The sequence below is a fragment of the Prenolepis imparis genome, unplaced genomic scaffold (genome assembly GCF_030444845.1).
Source record: "Prenolepis imparis isolate NDT839.2.m4 unplaced genomic scaffold, iyPreImpa1.0 SCAF_1, whole genome shotgun sequence".
NCBI classification, from domain to species: domain Eukaryota; kingdom Metazoa; phylum Arthropoda; class Insecta; order Hymenoptera; family Formicidae; genus Prenolepis; species Prenolepis imparis.
The window spans coordinates 23,724,264-23,742,544 of NW_028141159.1; the positions used below are offsets into that span (position 1 = coordinate 23,724,264).

Sequence of the window (18,281 nt, forward strand, 5' to 3'; positions counted from 1 at the left end):
AAAATCACAATATAGTTAAATATATGTATATATGTATATATGTTCTTATACATGCGTCAATGGCGTACTTACCGCATTGGTTTAAACAGTGCTTGCATGTTATCGCCATAATCAATGATCAATTTTAGCTGCGTGCCGCCGTCCTTTTGAACTGTAACAAGACAATCGATAAATCTTTACATTACAAAATAATACATATATTTGATTAAAATTTAAATAAAAAATTAAAACTTTCTCATATAAAAATTAGTATAATAATAATGGTATGATCTCTAAAAGTAATTTTCGAAGAGATTTTTAGCAAGGAAACATAATAAAAAAATTCTAGGAATAGTTTGCAAAATATAGCAATAATATGAATATTTTACAAAGTATAAAATTTGAATTTTAAAATGGGAAAAATTAACAAAAATATTTCATTTGGAACAAAAATCATAAACTATGTAAACACACACATCAACATATTTCTTTATTATCATTTTTTAATTAAAAATCTATTCAAAGAAAACAAAAAATTTGAATATACTTTATACATTCATTTATTTATGCGCAATAAATCGAACATGTAAGCGGGGGAAGTTCTCCGAAAAAATTAACCTGACCTATGTATATCTGATTGTGAGGGATAAATTATTAAAATAAAGATTCACTTGGAAATAGGTGAGATTAAGTTAGTTTTTGGGGGGGACAGAGTCCCTCCACCGTCCATTCGATTTACTATACATTAATAAATGAACCTGCTAAGAATACATTTTATAAAATGTACGTACAATATTGTTTATTCGTGGTATCTATTGGATCAATTAAAATGTTATAAAGTAATTATGACAATTTTAATATTATAAATCGCGATTAGATGGAGCGATTTATTTAACTCTCGCAACTAATAGCTTTAAATAAAACACAAATCGACTTTTATCAAGCGGTAATAAATCGTCGCGACCAAATAATAAAACGTCCGTCGTTTACGATCTCCGAATTTAGAGTGTATAACATTTAAGAAATTGACATAATCGATATCGCGAAATCGATATATTCGGTGGAAAATGGAACCAGATTTATTCTGAAATGTCGCGCGTTGCGATAGTGTGTTAATAAACAAATGCAAACTCGCGACTATTCGTGATTCTATGATTAGGAATGTCATCAGGGCGATTTATAAATTCAGTCAACATAAATCGACCAATCGAGAGTTTGCATATTTTACGCACACATACACACAGAATATTTCTAACAATTTTATTTCTATTAACTTGGCATATTTCTACCATGAGAAATCAAACATATGGCTTAATCAAATATAATTATAAATGCTAATTTGTTGCTTTAATTCCAAATTTATTACAAATTTTTTATTTGTATAACTAATTGCTTACTTATTTTTGCAGTAATGTAGTAATGTAGTATGGTAGTAATTAATATATTATGTAATAGTATAGTGTAACTGTGACATTGTTACATCATCTACATATACCATATTATCATTTTCATTATTATATTATCACATATTTACATCACATATTATGTAATAGGATGCACAGTGTTGTGCTTAGATGATTTTAAAATTAGCTAGATAAAGATGAGATAAAAATATGTAAATTCATCTTAGATAAGATAAAGATGATTTTGTTTTAAATATATCTAGATAAAAGATAAAATTACATGACGATTCATCTAGATAACTTCCAGATGATATTATTTTTAAAACCGCTTATTTAAACAGTTAAAAAATGTAAATAAATAAAAATGTAATGTAAAATAAAAAAATGTAAATTATAAAAATATATTCATACTTTTATTTATAAGTTTTTATAATTTACTGCTCAAGTTCTACTTAAATATTTTCATGTGCTATGAAACTCTAAACCAAATTATATGAATATTATTTTAGATAATTTAGTAAAGATAACACTTCTTTTCATTCTTGTAAGATGCAGATATAGATAATACATATTTTTATTATCTATATAAAGATAAGATGACGCCAAAATTTCATCTAGATGATTATCTATATAATTTTATTTAGATAACAGCAAACACTGAGGATGCATATAAAATATTGTAGAAATTATAGATAAATTTTGAAATATTTAATACAATATTTATAGAGTTAATAATTATACATATATATCTACATATATCATATAATATATAAAATATCATAAAGCGAGAGAATTCTAACATAAATAATAATCTAAAGATTTATACATAATTCTTTAAATTAATTATATAAGAATTAAAAATTCCCACTTTATATGATATTTCATACAAACTTGTTTTAACAGTAAAACAAATTTCTCGAAAATTCTACAAGTTTTCAAAATTAATTATTTGTTTAATTTGTTTATTAAATATTTTATAAAATATTTTATTTTATGAAAAATTTGTTTTAAGAATAAAGTGAAATTGAGCGTAATAATTACTTTTTGAAATATTGTTAATATTATGAAATAATAATATCAATAATATTAATATTATTTAAAATATTAATAAATTTGGACATTGCTTTATCTAATTTCAATGTATTTGTATTTTACAACTTATTATTGCGAAATAATTGTATATAGTAAATGTGTTAACTATGGTTTTATATTAATAATGAAAAATAAATTCCAAATTAGAATATTTAGCAATTAATTCAGGAAATAATTTAATATCATATTGTGAGACAGCAGCTTATAATTCTTTTGTACCACTTTTCTGTTTATTCAGTCAAATATATCTCACGACTTAGTGACGGTGTGTCAACTTATGTATAATTGCCGCCATCGTGGAATAATTAGACTAATTACCATGACTAATTAAATACAGTCTTCGTTATTCTCAATCGAATTGGAGCGGAGTTTCAATTATTATGGCGAAAGTTTTATATTCATTTGTCTTACTATAATTTTTATTTCCTCGTCTTCTTTCGTTTAATTTCATAATTTCGTTATTATTGTTATTCCAAGATTTATTACGCCATGTGAATTTATAGAGCATTCGATTTTATAAAGCAGATATTATCCTTTGAAACAATCCCGTATATTTTAACTAACATAAATAAAAATATTATGCATATCACAATAAACTCAATAATAATATCAAATAATATATATAATAATATAATTCCAATTAAAATGCAAAAGAATAAGTAATATTTTAACTTAAATGACATACAATAAATAATATTAGAAAATAAAATATAATTTAATATAATTATTTAATATAATTAATATAATTAATATAATTAATTTAATATAATTAATAATTTAATATAATTTAATATATTTTAATATAATTTAATAATATTAAAAAAGTTTTTGAACGGAAAAAAATTACAAAATAATTGTTTTATAGAAGACACTATTTGAGAATTATAAACTGTTCAATTAATTATAATATATAATTAAATTATAATAGTATTATACTCACCCACATGAAGAATCGGCTTAGTCGCCATCTCGTGGAGCAACTGGTCCACGTATTTCGAGTTCTTAGGATATAACTCTAATCTTGAGATCTGCAGATGAAACTTCTCCAAGGTTGTGCCATTTTTTCTGCGATAAAAAAATATTTGCATCCACATTCAACGTATTTTTAACGTAAAAAAAATATATTATACGTATGTATCATACTATAAAAATTAATTTGCTTCTTCTTAGCAATTACATGATGCTTCTTAATAATCATAATGATTTTTTAGAAATCTCTCCTAACAGCTTTAATTTTCTAAAATATAGATTTGTGATGTAAAATAATTTTTGAAGTAAATAAGCTTTTCAAAACTCGACAATTTATTTTACTGATCGCAACATTTTAACAACAAATTGACAATAACATTTCGTTATGAAAAAAAGATCGAATGCCAATCGATACAGGTATCAATTCTAGAAACGTTTATGAAACGTTGGAAAAATTCTCGGCAAATATTTCCGTGCGAACGAGGACAAAACGATAAAAATGCAATTCCCGTTGTCATTTTTTCTCGATGTGACAAGATAAAAGAAAAAGATAAGGAACGGCACAGTAAAGTGTATAGATAATATTACAAGTGCCTTAAATAAATCTGATCATAAATACATAAAAATATATCAAAATTGCTTTGTGTTCTTCATAATTTAGCAAAGTTTGTACTTTTAAGTTATTATATGTCAGAAAATATGAAACATTTTTGAAAGATAAGAAAAAATTTCTCATTCTTTTAATTTTCTTAAATTTTTCAGAAAATTGGAAAAGAAAAAAATATTTTTTAAATTAAAAATTTTTTTTTAATTTTAATTTTAATACAATGTCATAATTTTAAATATTATTTATATAATGTAAATATTATTTATATAATGGGATTATCATATACAATGCATATACAATGTGCATACATTTATATATGATAATACTATTTATATACATAAATGCAAGGTATTCATGTTCTAAATTGTTAAACTTAACATTTGAATTAATGTCGCGTTGAAACAAAAAAAAATTATCTAGAAACATCCTCGCAAATGTTTTGTATTGTAGAGATAGTAATATTTATAATCAAGCGGATAAAATATTCTAAAACTGAAATAAAAGTAAAATAACATTTTAATTTTATGCATCAGGCAAACACAAATTCCGCATAAGATTGTTACAGTCAAGCAAAAGTGCATACTATTAGTATTTGAGTAAATCAACATTCCAAACATTTAAATAAAATTAAAATTTTCTTATTAATTATTAAACAAATAAAATTACCACATAAAAATTATACTGCTTTTTTATATTACTCATTATTTTTAAGACAGTTTATTCAACTACATGTTTAGATGTCAATATTTCTAAAACAAACCTATCTAAAAAATACTTTCACGAGCTACAAGACAAAATTTTCTCTTATTTTATTAAAATTTCAATTTTTTAATTTTTTTAGGTAAAATTTCAATTTTTTAATTTTTTAAGCCGAAAGCTCTTATATAAACATATTTTTTATATGTATCATATTTTTACATACTTATAGATGTGTCTCATATACATATATATCAATACACTTAATATTATATAAAAGAATAATAAAAGTAGATATCGGATGTATTATTTGATACTTTATTCACAATTGTTTTGCCAAGATAAGATCTCCTACGACAATAGTCATCAGAATTTTATGACGCAATATTGAGCTCTTACACAGGATGGCAAAGAGAGATGGAAGGGACGATCGCGAAAACATAATTCGTAGACGTCATTTGGCCATTTCAAAATGCATGGAATGGCGTTCACGACGACGATGGCCTTCGACTTTCGTTTTATGTCTTAAGGGTAAGGAAGCCCTTATCCGATATGAGAAAGATATCGTTTTGTTATCTTCTTATATACATGCGCGACACGCGTTTTCCCATCCTAATGTTGTTTTTATTTTTAAATATGTATGCAAATTAATGGGAAAGAGATATATCAATGTGTGTGTAAAAAATTCACTAATATAATCAAATATCAGCATAATAACATATATAAGGGAAAATATGCTAAATCGTATCGATAATACTTACATATTTATATTTTTTGTGTGATACAAAAAGTATTTTTGTTAAATTTTTGAAGAGAATTTATGATTATAAATATAACATTCTTATAGATAAGTTTTGTTACTGAGAACGTTTGTAGAAAATGAAACTTCATTTTTATTATAATTTTTTAATTTTATTGTTAGTTGGTACGATTTAAAAATTCCAATTTAGCAAACCGGTATTGTAAATCGTACCAAATACTACTTTTTTCATTTTTAATTTACGATATAAAACAATGATAAATTTGTGTTAATGTATGTCATTGACAAAAAAAACCATACTTTCAAATGAATAAAAAAATTTTGTTATTTTTTTGATAGTTTTATTGCAATGTTTACCTTACAGGGGATACGATTTAGCATACTTTTCCCTATATATATATATATATATATATATATATATATATATATATAATAAAGCGTTAAATATAAAAAATATGATTAAATGCATTTTGTATGATTAAATTATATATAAAATTTTTGAATTATAAATTATTATTAAATTACAAATAATTATTTTGCAAAATTTGTTATTAAATTCTTTTCGTAGAGAAAACTTTCGACGGCATCAATCTCAAATCGATTAATTTACTGCCAGCACATCGGCAGTCTTTTATTAAAATTCATCTCATGGCCTTTTCGTTGCCATCCCCCTACCTCCAATCCCATTTTCACCTCCAACCTAAAATCTGAACACTTGTCGATATCCAGTTACGACGTGTTTCCAATAAAAATCCACCACTTTCGCTAAATAAATCATCATATCGTCGAGTTGCTGAAACTTTCAGCCACGTTCCAATTTTTCGATGTTTCCATCGAATTTCAATGAAAAATGCGCAGATAGATTTATAATTAAAAGAATATACTTTTATTCTCTAATTTTGATTTGTTAGATGTGTATAAAAAGATTATAAAGTGTATATTAATTTTATATTGCTAATGATATCCATTCACATTTATATCACTATATTCTTATTATAATATCAATTTATTTTAATCAATTTCTTTATTTTTAATGAAATTAATATAAAATTAATCTAATGTCAACTAAATAAATAAATTTGTTTTATTATTTTTTTAAAATTAATTTTGTTTCTCAATTTTGATATATATTTACAATTTAATTTCTCTTCAGTATTATAATTCACAAAATCGTTTAGACCTAGATGATGGCCTAAAAATAAGGAAGAGATCCTGCTGCCGTAGTTAGTATGCCACAAGGATTTTGCTATGATGCTTCTTCATCTTTCTTGAAGACGAAAAGTTGATATGATACTTCTAGACACGGATTTTTCATCGTCACAAAAGAGGGAAAGAAAGAACGAAAGAGAGAGAGAGAGAGAGAGAGAGAGAGAGAGAGAGAGAGAGAGAGAAAGAGAGAATATAATTTTAAAATGTATAAAAAATAATTTGATATTTTTCAATTCTCACTCATTAAATAATTTAACAGTTATACATATACATGTGTATATATTGTATATATATGTATATATCATTGTTTAATTTTAAATTGCAACACTAGATGTATTTAACAATATTGTAATTTATAAAATAAGGTATTTTATATTTATTATAAATATATATTTTTTTTATATTTTCAGTTCAATATTGTTAATATTTATAAAATATTTTTATTTTATATATTTTTTATATTTTATTTCATATTTTATTTTATATTTTTATATATTTTTTTATTTTAATAATAATTAAATTTAATAACAGAGCATATATCTACTTATGGAAAACGATGATGTTACGAAAAAATATTAAGACAAATGTATAATACTATATTTTATAGCACAAATATTTGTGCGTAGTAAACATTTGTCAATGACGTCTCGTGTAATCTTAATGTCATTATTTTGATTTAAACACACACACACACTTAAAAATGACTTTACTTGGATCTTAAGTTGATTCTCATGAATATCAATGACGTTAGCGGCGGTTCTAAAAAAAAAAGAAATTATGACGTCATAAAGTGAAATAATTTTCTAATAATTTTTTATACATATATCAAGCCGAACAAAATTCAGTGAATAAACCTAATTTAAACCTAGATAAAAGTTGTCGGTGGATAACTGTAACTTTCTACATATGTTAGAGATTTATTTTTCTGCACGTGTAAATCTCGCTTTGGATTAAAAGTTGAAAACTCATATGGAATCATATAATTATAGACCTCATCATACTGAAAGCATCGGGCAATGTAAAATGGACTTTGCTTCGTGCTTTCCTGACACATAATGTGACATTCAAAATATAGGGAGAGAGATTATGGCGAAATTTAAAAGTTTGGTACATTTGTTTATATCATTATAAAAATTATATTAACTAAGTTCTTGGTTAAACATTATTATTCACATAAAGGATGTAATTATGTGAATAATAACGTAAGTAGGTTGGATGTAAGCAGTGTTGTGCTTAGATGATTTTAAAATTAGCTAGATAAAGATGAGATAAAAATATATAAATTCATCTTAGATAAGATAAAGATGATTTTATTTTAAATATATATAGATAAAAGATAAAATTATATGACGATTCATCTAGATAACTTCAAGATAATATTATTTTTAAAATCGCTTATGTAAACAGTTAAAAAATGTAGATAAATAAAAATGTAATGTAAAATAAAAAAATAAAAATTATAGATATAAAAATATATTTATAGTTTTATAAGTTTTTATCGTTTACTGCTCAAGTTCTATTACTTAAAATATTTTCATGTGCTATGAAACTCTAAACCAAATTATCTGAATATTATTTTAGATAATTTAGTAAAGATAACACTTTTTTTTATCTAAGATGCAGATATAGATAATACATTTTTTTATTATCTATATAAAGATAAGATAACGCCAAAATTTCATCTAGATGATCATCTATACAATTTTATTTAGATAACAGCAAACAATGGATGTAAGTTAAATGCTATCTTTAACGTTATTACAAAATAGTATGTGTTACAAGGTGGAAATGATAACGAATAAACGTCATTTGATAAACTTGATATTTTTATATACTTGATCATTTCTATGACATCACATAATTTTTTAAGAATACGCGATCAACGGTTAAAATCAAGATTATTGATCTTCATAGGGATCATGGTCAATATTAAAAATCAAAGGTCATCCAAGCTGTGTTCATTAAAACAAATAATTGTCCAAAATTGTTATATCAAATCCATCTATCAAAACTTCGTGTGAAAAAGTAGAATCATGTGAAAAAATAAAAGAGAGAATAAAAACAAGTGCAATTTGCGATATAAACGAGAATAAATTGTACATACATACGTACATACATACATACATACGCACACATACACACACACATCTCTTCTTATACATAAATTAATTATAAAAAAATTTGTTTTATTATATAATTTTAGTTATATCTATCTAATAAAACTAAAATTATATTAATAAAACAAGTTTATTATTAGTATGTTAATGTGAAAAAAATGATTATATATATATATATATGTATGTATGTTTAAAATAAATCACATAAAACTAAGGTAAAAATATTAATTTTATCAATATAAATTAATTTTATCAGTTAATTAATTTTATCAATATAAATTATTTTAATTATTTAAAAAACAAACTTTATATTAAAATTTAAATACTGTATATCAATTAATTAATTAATTTTATCAATTAATTAATTAATCAATTAATTAATTTTATCAATTAATTAATCAATTAATTAATTTTATCAATTAATTAATCAATTAATTAATTTTATCAATATAAATTATTTTAATTATTTAAAAAAAAAACTTTATATTGAAATTTAAATACTATATTTAGTATATGTATTTAATACGAAAAATTAATATTGTATATGTGCAATTTAAAGTATAAAAGTAGGGTACCAATATTAATACAGTTTATCAATATAAATTAAAATAAAATATATTTTAATTGTATTTCAAAAATAACATTATATTTAAATTTAAATATTATATTTAAATGTAACTGATAATCAAAATCAGAATATATAAAAGTACAGTATAATTATAGTATACAATTATAATATATTTATGACTTATCAAGTCCCTCGCTTTTTGAGTACAGGGTTGTATTTGTCACAAAAAATAATAAATTTTAAAAACAGAGAAAGAGAGAGATTTGAGTTTATTATTAAAAATTTTCGATTAACTATTACACTAGTTTACAGTCAAAATTATTTTAAACCAGACAAAATGTTTCTTATAGATTTTTGGGTGTTGAAAACGATGTCGCAAACCAAATTTCACTAGCACGTCAGATTTCCAAAATAATTAAGGTTTAATATATAAAAAAAATGGTTTTTTGGCGATATTTAAGATTTTTTTTGTAAAAAAGGTTAACATATCTGGAAAGGTTGATCAAATATCATGAATGTTCATCCCTTATAAATGTATTTTTTTTTTAATTTTAATATCTTACTTTTTAGCCACGTTATGAAAGATTAAAGCTGGGAATTACTTCTCATATGGAGATGCTCTTGAAAAAAAAGATTTTTGGAAAAAATTATTTTTTGATTTTACCATTATTTATCTCCCTTTAAATCATACAACTTTTGTCTGGACTTTTTTTTCGAAAAATTCAAGGCGGGCAATTAAAATGAGACACCATGCATATATACAATAAATATACATTTAGTGGAATCTATCACGATAAGTTACACTATATAGTGTATCGATAGCCTTAAACTACAAATTATGAGTAAAATTATATGACTTCATCATCATAGGCAGCATATTTGCTATCTCAGCAAAACTCTGCATTTAAATCCTTCCTAACACGACTAAAAAGAAAGATATCGAAATAAAAAAAATGCATTTTATAGGGAATGAAGATACATTCATGACACCTGATCATAATTTCCGGATACCCTAACCTTTTTCGCAAAAAAGCAATTTTTTGCATAAACCTCATTTATTTCGAAAACCTGACATGCTAGTGAAAACTGGCTCGCATCGAAAAATCAAAGAAACACCTTGTCTGGTTTAAAACAATAAAAAAATATATTTTTTATAAACTAGTGTTATCTTGTGTCTGATCAAAGAATTATCAATTATTAAAATCTGAAGTTTCAGAAGTTTTTGAAGCTACACGGACAAATGCGCGTGATGGCTGATTAGGGATTTCATGATTAGAGTACTCTCTCCCACCCTTCCTTTCGGGATGTCGTCTACGTCGACGACGTCGTCGCAACGTCGTTCTGTCTCTCTGAGCTACAAACCGAATCTCTAGATTGAGTTCTCGGCGAACACACGTGCGAGCGAAACTAATCCGCGATTTCTTCCTCCCCTCCTTCTGCCACCCTTCTCATTCTGTCGTCCTATTCCTTTCTCGATGTCGATGTCGGGAACTCTGTCGAGACTGAGTCTTAAGTCTGGTTCTCATGTATAACGCGTAGCGATCCCGAAATTAGCCCAGAAACGAGAGGTGTCTACCGATAGTATTATTGGATTCGCTAGGATACTTAGATTCTTCTTTCCTTAGCTTCTCTAGTTTTCCCAAATCCATCATGAATCTCTCTCTGGATTTTTAGATTCCCCCCTCCGACTTTTTGAGTAAAAAAGAAAAGAACAACTAGATAATTGAATAATATTATGACGAAATAACCAATCCTTCATTTACTCTTCGCTTCTACGTTCGAGACGTACGTTCGGAAACTGCGGAAATGGAATTAGAGGCGGAAATGCGAACGATGAGGTATGCAAAAATATATGTATAAGCGGTAAACCAAATTAATCGAATCGCGTGTGGACAAGACGTAATCAGTCGCAGCAGTGTACACATGAAAGGCTGACCTAAGCCTTCGTTATTGCACATGTATACGCCCGTGAAATTGCATTAGCGATCGCGTGCATATTGAGAACGAAAGCGAGCGAGATTGTGCACTGTACATATCCCTTCTCCCCCCCCCCCCAGCGTAATTCGTTAATATAAACACGAATCAATAATTCAACTATTTTCGTACTCGAATTAATTAATAATAATAATAATAATAATAATAAATATTATAAATCAATATAATTACAAGTTATTGCACAGTGCATACATCATCAATAACATAATATAAAGCGGGCTACTCTTTCTTTCTATAAAAAAATAGGTTTTATTAAATATAATAAATATATAAAGTATCGATAAAATTGTAATTATATACAGATTGTCCCATTTTAATTAATCACCTCCAAAAACTTTTTTATTTTTGATTGTACAACAAAATTTCAAACAAAAGTTGTTTGATTTGAAGGGGAACAGAAGATGGCGCTACTGACATTTTTCTAAAGAGCGCTTTTCAAGATTATTTAAAGGTCATTTGTGTTTTTTTAAATGGAACTACTATAATTTTTTATAATAAATCGATTCCTCGTAATTTTCGGCATAAAAAGTTATAAGGGTAAGATGGCAAAAAATGAATAGTTTATAAGATATTTTATAATTTATATAAAATTATGTCAAATTTAAGTATAAAATATCTCGTAAACTTTTATTTTTTAGTCATCTTACTTTTATAACTTTTTATGTCAAAAATTGCGAGGAATCGATTTATATAAAAAAAGATATGGTGGTTCCATTTAAAGAAACATGACCTTTAAATGACCTTCAAATAACCTTGAAAAGTGCTCTTTAGAAAAAAGGCAGTAGGATCATTTTCTGTCCCTTTTTAAATCAAGCAACTTTCATTTGAAACATTTTGATCGATTAAAATAGGACACCCTGTATAGGGGGAGCATCACTATAGCGCCCGAAATTCGATAACGCAAAATTTCACATAACTTTTTATCTGAATAATGCAATTTTATCCAATTTTTTAGAAAATAATGTTAATATAAACACGAATTAATAATTCAACTTATTTATGTACTCAAATTAATAATAATAATAATAATAATAATAATAAATATTATAAATTAATATAATTATAGGGAAGGGGGTTACATATCGTAAATAATATATTAATTCATATAATACTTAGCGAGCTACTCTTTCTTCTTATAAAAAAAGATCTTATTAAATATAATAAAATATAAAGTATTAATATATAAAATTGTAATTATATAGTAATGGTTTCTCGAAATTCAACAACGCAAAATTTTATCACATAATTTTTTATCCGAATAAAGAATAAAGCAATGTTATCTAGTTTTTGTGGAAAATAATGTGGTCCACGTCGAGAGATTTTCAAGTCCGATGTCCGTTCGGTCGCTGCCGCGATGCATAATGCATTCGATGCACTTTCTCACGTGATCTCGTAACGGAGGAAGGAAAGATCGCCCCACAACGCCATCGGAGAGAATATCAATCCCGTAAAAGGATATCAATAGCGAATCGCGGATTTCTGAGATGTCACTTCCTCGATTCGCGGATTCTATCTTCGATGTACCGAACGTTTCGAAATATTTCGATATGCCCCCTCAATTCGTACCGCAAAAAAATTGATGTTAAAATATAAGTTCTATTAAGCTACAATAAATTTTATATATCAGCTCCAAATATACATGCATACATAAATACATGCATATACAGATTGTTTCTAAATAAGTGTGAAAAATTTTAGGGAACAATTCTTTGTCAAAAATTAAGGGGGGTTTTTTATATAAACATACTCCTTTCTATATCCTTCCCTGAAGAATTACACTCCTACAAAGGGGGAGATGAAAATTAGATTTTTAATTTCTTTCAAATTTTGGACAAATTAAAAAAATGAAATTTGGTGGATTTCCACTAGTAAAAAAGGATATTCATTAATATTTTTTTAATCTTCCCCCGTATCGTTATAAGGGGATGAAACTAACAACCGCTATTCAATTTTTTATTAGAACTTTTTAACCAACCGGAATGTGACCATCTAAAAATATGCGTTAGAAAGCTTGATTCCTTTAGAAACTTTTTTATTTCTTTTTCTTTTTTCGTAAAATCAATAGTTTTCAAGAAAAAAAATAAAAACTTCATTTTCACCTCCTCCTTTGAAGAAATGTAACTCCTCAGGAAGAGATATATGTAGGAGTATATGTTTATATGAAAAACCCCCCTTGATTTTCGACAAAGAATCATCTCCTAAAATTTTTCCCACTTATTTAGAATGTTATTTAGAAACAATTTGTATAATATATACATACATATATATATATATATATATATATATATATATATATATACATATAATTTAACATAATTAAAATGTAACATAAAGTAACATTGTATGCAATCATTAAATTATTGTTAAATTTGTTGACGGTTACAAATTGGTAAATTTCTGATTAATGACATTTTTTGTCAGATTATGTAAGTACCCCAAAAATCGTGGCGATCGTTACGAGAACCACCTTTATAAGATTAAAATATAAAATATCTCGTAAATTATTCACTTTTTGACCATCCTACCTTTATAATTTTTTATCCAGAATATTGTGAGGAATCAATTTATATAAAAAAAATATGATGGTTCCGTTTAAAAAATTCAAGGTGATATTGATTTGTTTATAAAAAAAATTTTTTTTTTTTAAATTTTTTATTGCATGTTAAAGCTCGCGTAAAGCAGATTGATTTTCACTGTATAAACTTTTTTTTAAACTGGCGGAAATGTCCCAAAAATCGTGGCGACCGTTACGTGAATCACCCTGTATAGGAGAAAGTGGGGCAAAACCGGGTACTTTCTTGAATTTATCTTCCTACAAAAAATCAGAAGACACAAATATATGTGTGTATATATGTGTATATATATATATATATATATATATATATATACATAATTTATTTAAACGAAACAATAGGATTATAGCTTATATAGATCAAGTATATGAAATTATGCTCATAGAAGCATAGCATCTACTTTAGAACGTGAATTGTGGTAAAGTATTTAGTCAACCACTATTAACGTTGACCGACTTTATCAGCCATTTTAATTATCCTGATTTACCATAACTTACATCATTAGCAATGGCTCGTATCGTACTATAAATATACGGACTCTACTGATAAACCGTAGAATACTTACTTCATTAAAAGCGTTATAAATACATACACTAATAATAATTATAATAAAAATAGTAATAATAATAATTGTTATTATTATATTAATGCAATATATGTAATATGATATAATAATATATAATGTGGATAATAATAAATACTAAATACCGAGAAGAAAATTCTAACTGTAAAAAAATACCGAAAAAGTATCTTATGAAGTATATTTAAAATTAATAAATGTTGCGCATAAAATCTGAAATTAAATAATAAGCAATCAAAATGGCATAATAGTTGTGTTAATATTCCCATCATTAGCGCAATTGAACACAAAAAACTGTATACAAGTCGACATAATTGAACGGCAACAATAAGTTATTTTATTTCTATAAAAATCATATTTATGCTAATAACAGATTAATAAATTTGAAAATGAATAAAAGTGCAGTTTCTTTCCGTGTGCAATTGCAGATGCAAATATACTCATGCATCCCAAGTACCATATATACACACACTTATGCAAAGACACACACATGAGAATTGTTAATGACGGAAATACGATATACAAACGTGAGAGGAGAGTTTGCCATTCTCTCTCGGAGAAATAATTCAACTACTATAACTTGGTCGCGAACAGGTGAATTCAGATGACAGGAGAAAGTGTTTTTGCAAAAACATATTTAAATTATTTTTAAAAAAATATGCTTTAATGTCGCAAATAATTCCTTTTTCTTAATCTACATTAAAATATATAGGTATGGATATTACTAACAGGTTTATTAAATGCTAGGTATAAGTAAAGGATGCAATATGTAAATATTCTTTCTTACTTCCATTATTTCCCCAATTTTGTTTTTAGTTTTCATAGAAACTTTTCTTTACTAACCGATTGTAGCCGATATTAATTGCATTCTTATATAGAATTATATTTTATATTATATTTTAGTTATATGGAACACACACATTTATAACACAATGGTTTTCTAAAAAGTATATTTCAATTTCGTTTGTTTCTTTAAAATATTTGCAAATTGTTTGCGTTGGAGTGAATTTGTGAAAAAGTAGAATATTGGGAAGACAATTTACACAATATTACTTAAGGCTCCTGGGTGCTCACCGGAGCCATATTGGATTGTGACGTCAGAGGCGAGAAAGCACACGCTGAAAATTCTTAGATGCCATTTTTTAATGAAAAGATATTTCGATTAAACAGCACTTCAGATGGCTTTAGCACACTCTTAAAAACCCCCGAAAACTATCCTTTTCCCTTTATAATCAATCAACATCTGTAAAATGATGGAGATATCAGATTTTGACATGCGGAATGACTGCGCATGTGCAAAGACCAGACGGACTGGGCTTCATAATATTACATTTTACAGCTGTTGATTGATTATAAAGGGGAAAGGATAGTTTTCGGGGTTTTTTAAGAGTGTGCTAAAGCCATCTGAAGTGCTGTTTCATCGAAATATTTTTTTATTTCGAAATGGCATCTAAGAAATTTTAGCGTGTGTTTTCTCGCCTCTGACGTCACGATTTCGACATGGTCGGCAAGGAGCCAGGAGCCTTAACGTTATTTTTGTGAAATCGAAAATATATATACCTACATATAATATGAATATTGTATATGTTGTGTGTATGATGTGTTTGTTGATGCGCGTGTCATAAAAACAATTCGTAATGAAAATAAAACATTTAAGAAACGTGATGCGAGAAAAATAGGTATTAGTGTACAAAATCTATTAATAATTTTTTATCTCTCTGCAAAGCTGAAAACATGTTTTTGATTTTTAAGTTTTTCTATTTTTAAATCTCCTATTTGATGGAAAAAAAGTAAGTCAAAATAACTTTTTATTCTGAGAAAAAAACGTAAAAGAGATTATTCTCTCAACATCTTCAATTATACCTATACGTTTTGTGTGTTTCCTCAGATTATTTATAAATTGATAGATAGATATAAAATAAAAATTTATATATAAAACAATTCAATATCCCACACATTGTCATGTCCAAAAACCATCGAAAATTTAATTATTCGAATTGCTTAAATTTTTTAAAAATAATTTAAATAAAAAGGATCTCGCAGCCATCATTGAGACGAGTTTTGCTCGCAATATTTTTATTTTTAATTTTATTTTTACCTCCCGTATTTGTGATGGAAACAAAAGTATTAAATTAACTTTTTGTTCTGAAAAACATAAAAGAGATTAATTGAACATCTTCAATTATGCATTTATACGTTTATACGTCCAAATCATCGAAAATTTAATTATCCGAATTGCTTGAATTTCTTTTTGGTATTTTAAATAAAAAATATCTCATGGCCATCATTGAGACGAGTTTTGCTCGCAATATTTTTATTTTTAAATCTCCCGTATTTATGATGGAAGTAAAAGTATTAAAATAACTTTTCGTTCTGAATAAAAAACATAAAAGAAATTAATTGAATATATCGTCAATTATGTATACGTTTATACATATATATTTTGCGTTTCCTCAAAAATTATTTACAAATTGTCGATAGATATAAAATAAAATAAAACAATTTAATATCTCACACATTGTCACGTTCAAACCACCGAAAGTTTAATTATCCGAATTGCTTGGTTTTTTTTTATATTTTAAATGAAAAGCATCTCGCGGCCATTGAGATGAGTTTTGCTCGATTAATATCGACTGTGTCCCAACACAAAGTGTTGCAAAAGAAATGCTGGCATGCGTTTCCCTAAGGATTACAACATGTAAACGTTGTCATGTATAAGTACATAGTCCGCGCTATCAGGAAGGGTACATGAGACCGTGACCTCGCCGAGGGAATAAGTCATTGTTTTGCGTAACAATAGAAAGAGAAAGAGGGAAGGAGAAAGAGAGAGAGAGAGAGAGAGAGAGAGAGACGCGACATCGTCCTCGCTCTATTGCTCTATTTGTCATTGCTCTATTTGTTTAATTGAATTTTTCTCACAAAGCAAAAAAATACTTAAAAATACTAATAAATATTTAATAATAGAATATAACAATTATTAAAAAATTTAATTAAATTAAAATTAAAATATTTTATTATTATTCTCCTATTTTTTATATATAAGTATTTTATAATTTATTTGACATTAATTATATTAATATATAATGATTTATAATAAATTAATGATTATAATAATACAATATAATTTTAAAAAATTAATTAAAAATATAATAATTTTATATATATTATATTTTTTATATTTAATTTTATATATATATATAATAAATAATATTTTAATAATAATTAAAAATAGTTTTTTCTTGCAAAAAAATACTTAAAAATATACATGCCTTGTTTAAAATTTATTTCAATATCAGTGAAATTATTTTTAATATTGATTGACGATATTAACATATAGCAATTTGCATAAATTAAATTGACTGTATGTATAGATTAAATTGACAAATTGTTTGAGAGAGAACAAGCTTATTCTCTCTCATGAACAACCTACGAGAAAGCAGTTATTTTCAACTTATCAGAGATGAAACATGCTTTTAGTCGAAAAACGAAATTTTTCGATAAAAGAATGTTATTGAATTGGCTGACCGCGGTTGCGTGTTTAGGTAATAAATACAAATGCTATCAAGTAATAAAAAAATAGAAAGTAGGAAAATAATTGTCACACACATACATATTACCATAAAAAAATTGTTTCTTAACTCATTCTATATAAAAACTATAATTATGAAGAATTACAATAAATTAAAATGTCTTAATTATATGTATATCTCTCTGAATATATTATATATTCAAT

At 25.6% G+C, this 18,281-nt stretch overlaps 1 protein-coding gene across 4 annotated transcripts in view; it reads right to left on the reverse strand.

Annotated features, from left to right (window-relative positions):
* LOC145936913 (uncharacterized) overlaps positions 1-18,281 on the reverse strand; it is a 111,775-nt gene that overhangs the window by 25,472 nt on the left and 68,022 nt on the right. For all 4 annotated transcript variants that reach the window (XM_083039587.1, XM_083039594.1, XM_083039577.1 and 1 more), the window contains 2 exons: positions 3,415-3,539; positions 73-151 (listed from right to left, as the gene is read on the reverse strand). In XM_083039587.1, the coding sequence (XP_082895713.1) occupies positions 73-151; positions 3,415-3,539 (204 nt within the window). The remainder of the gene's footprint in view (positions 1-72; positions 152-3,414; positions 3,540-18,281) is intronic.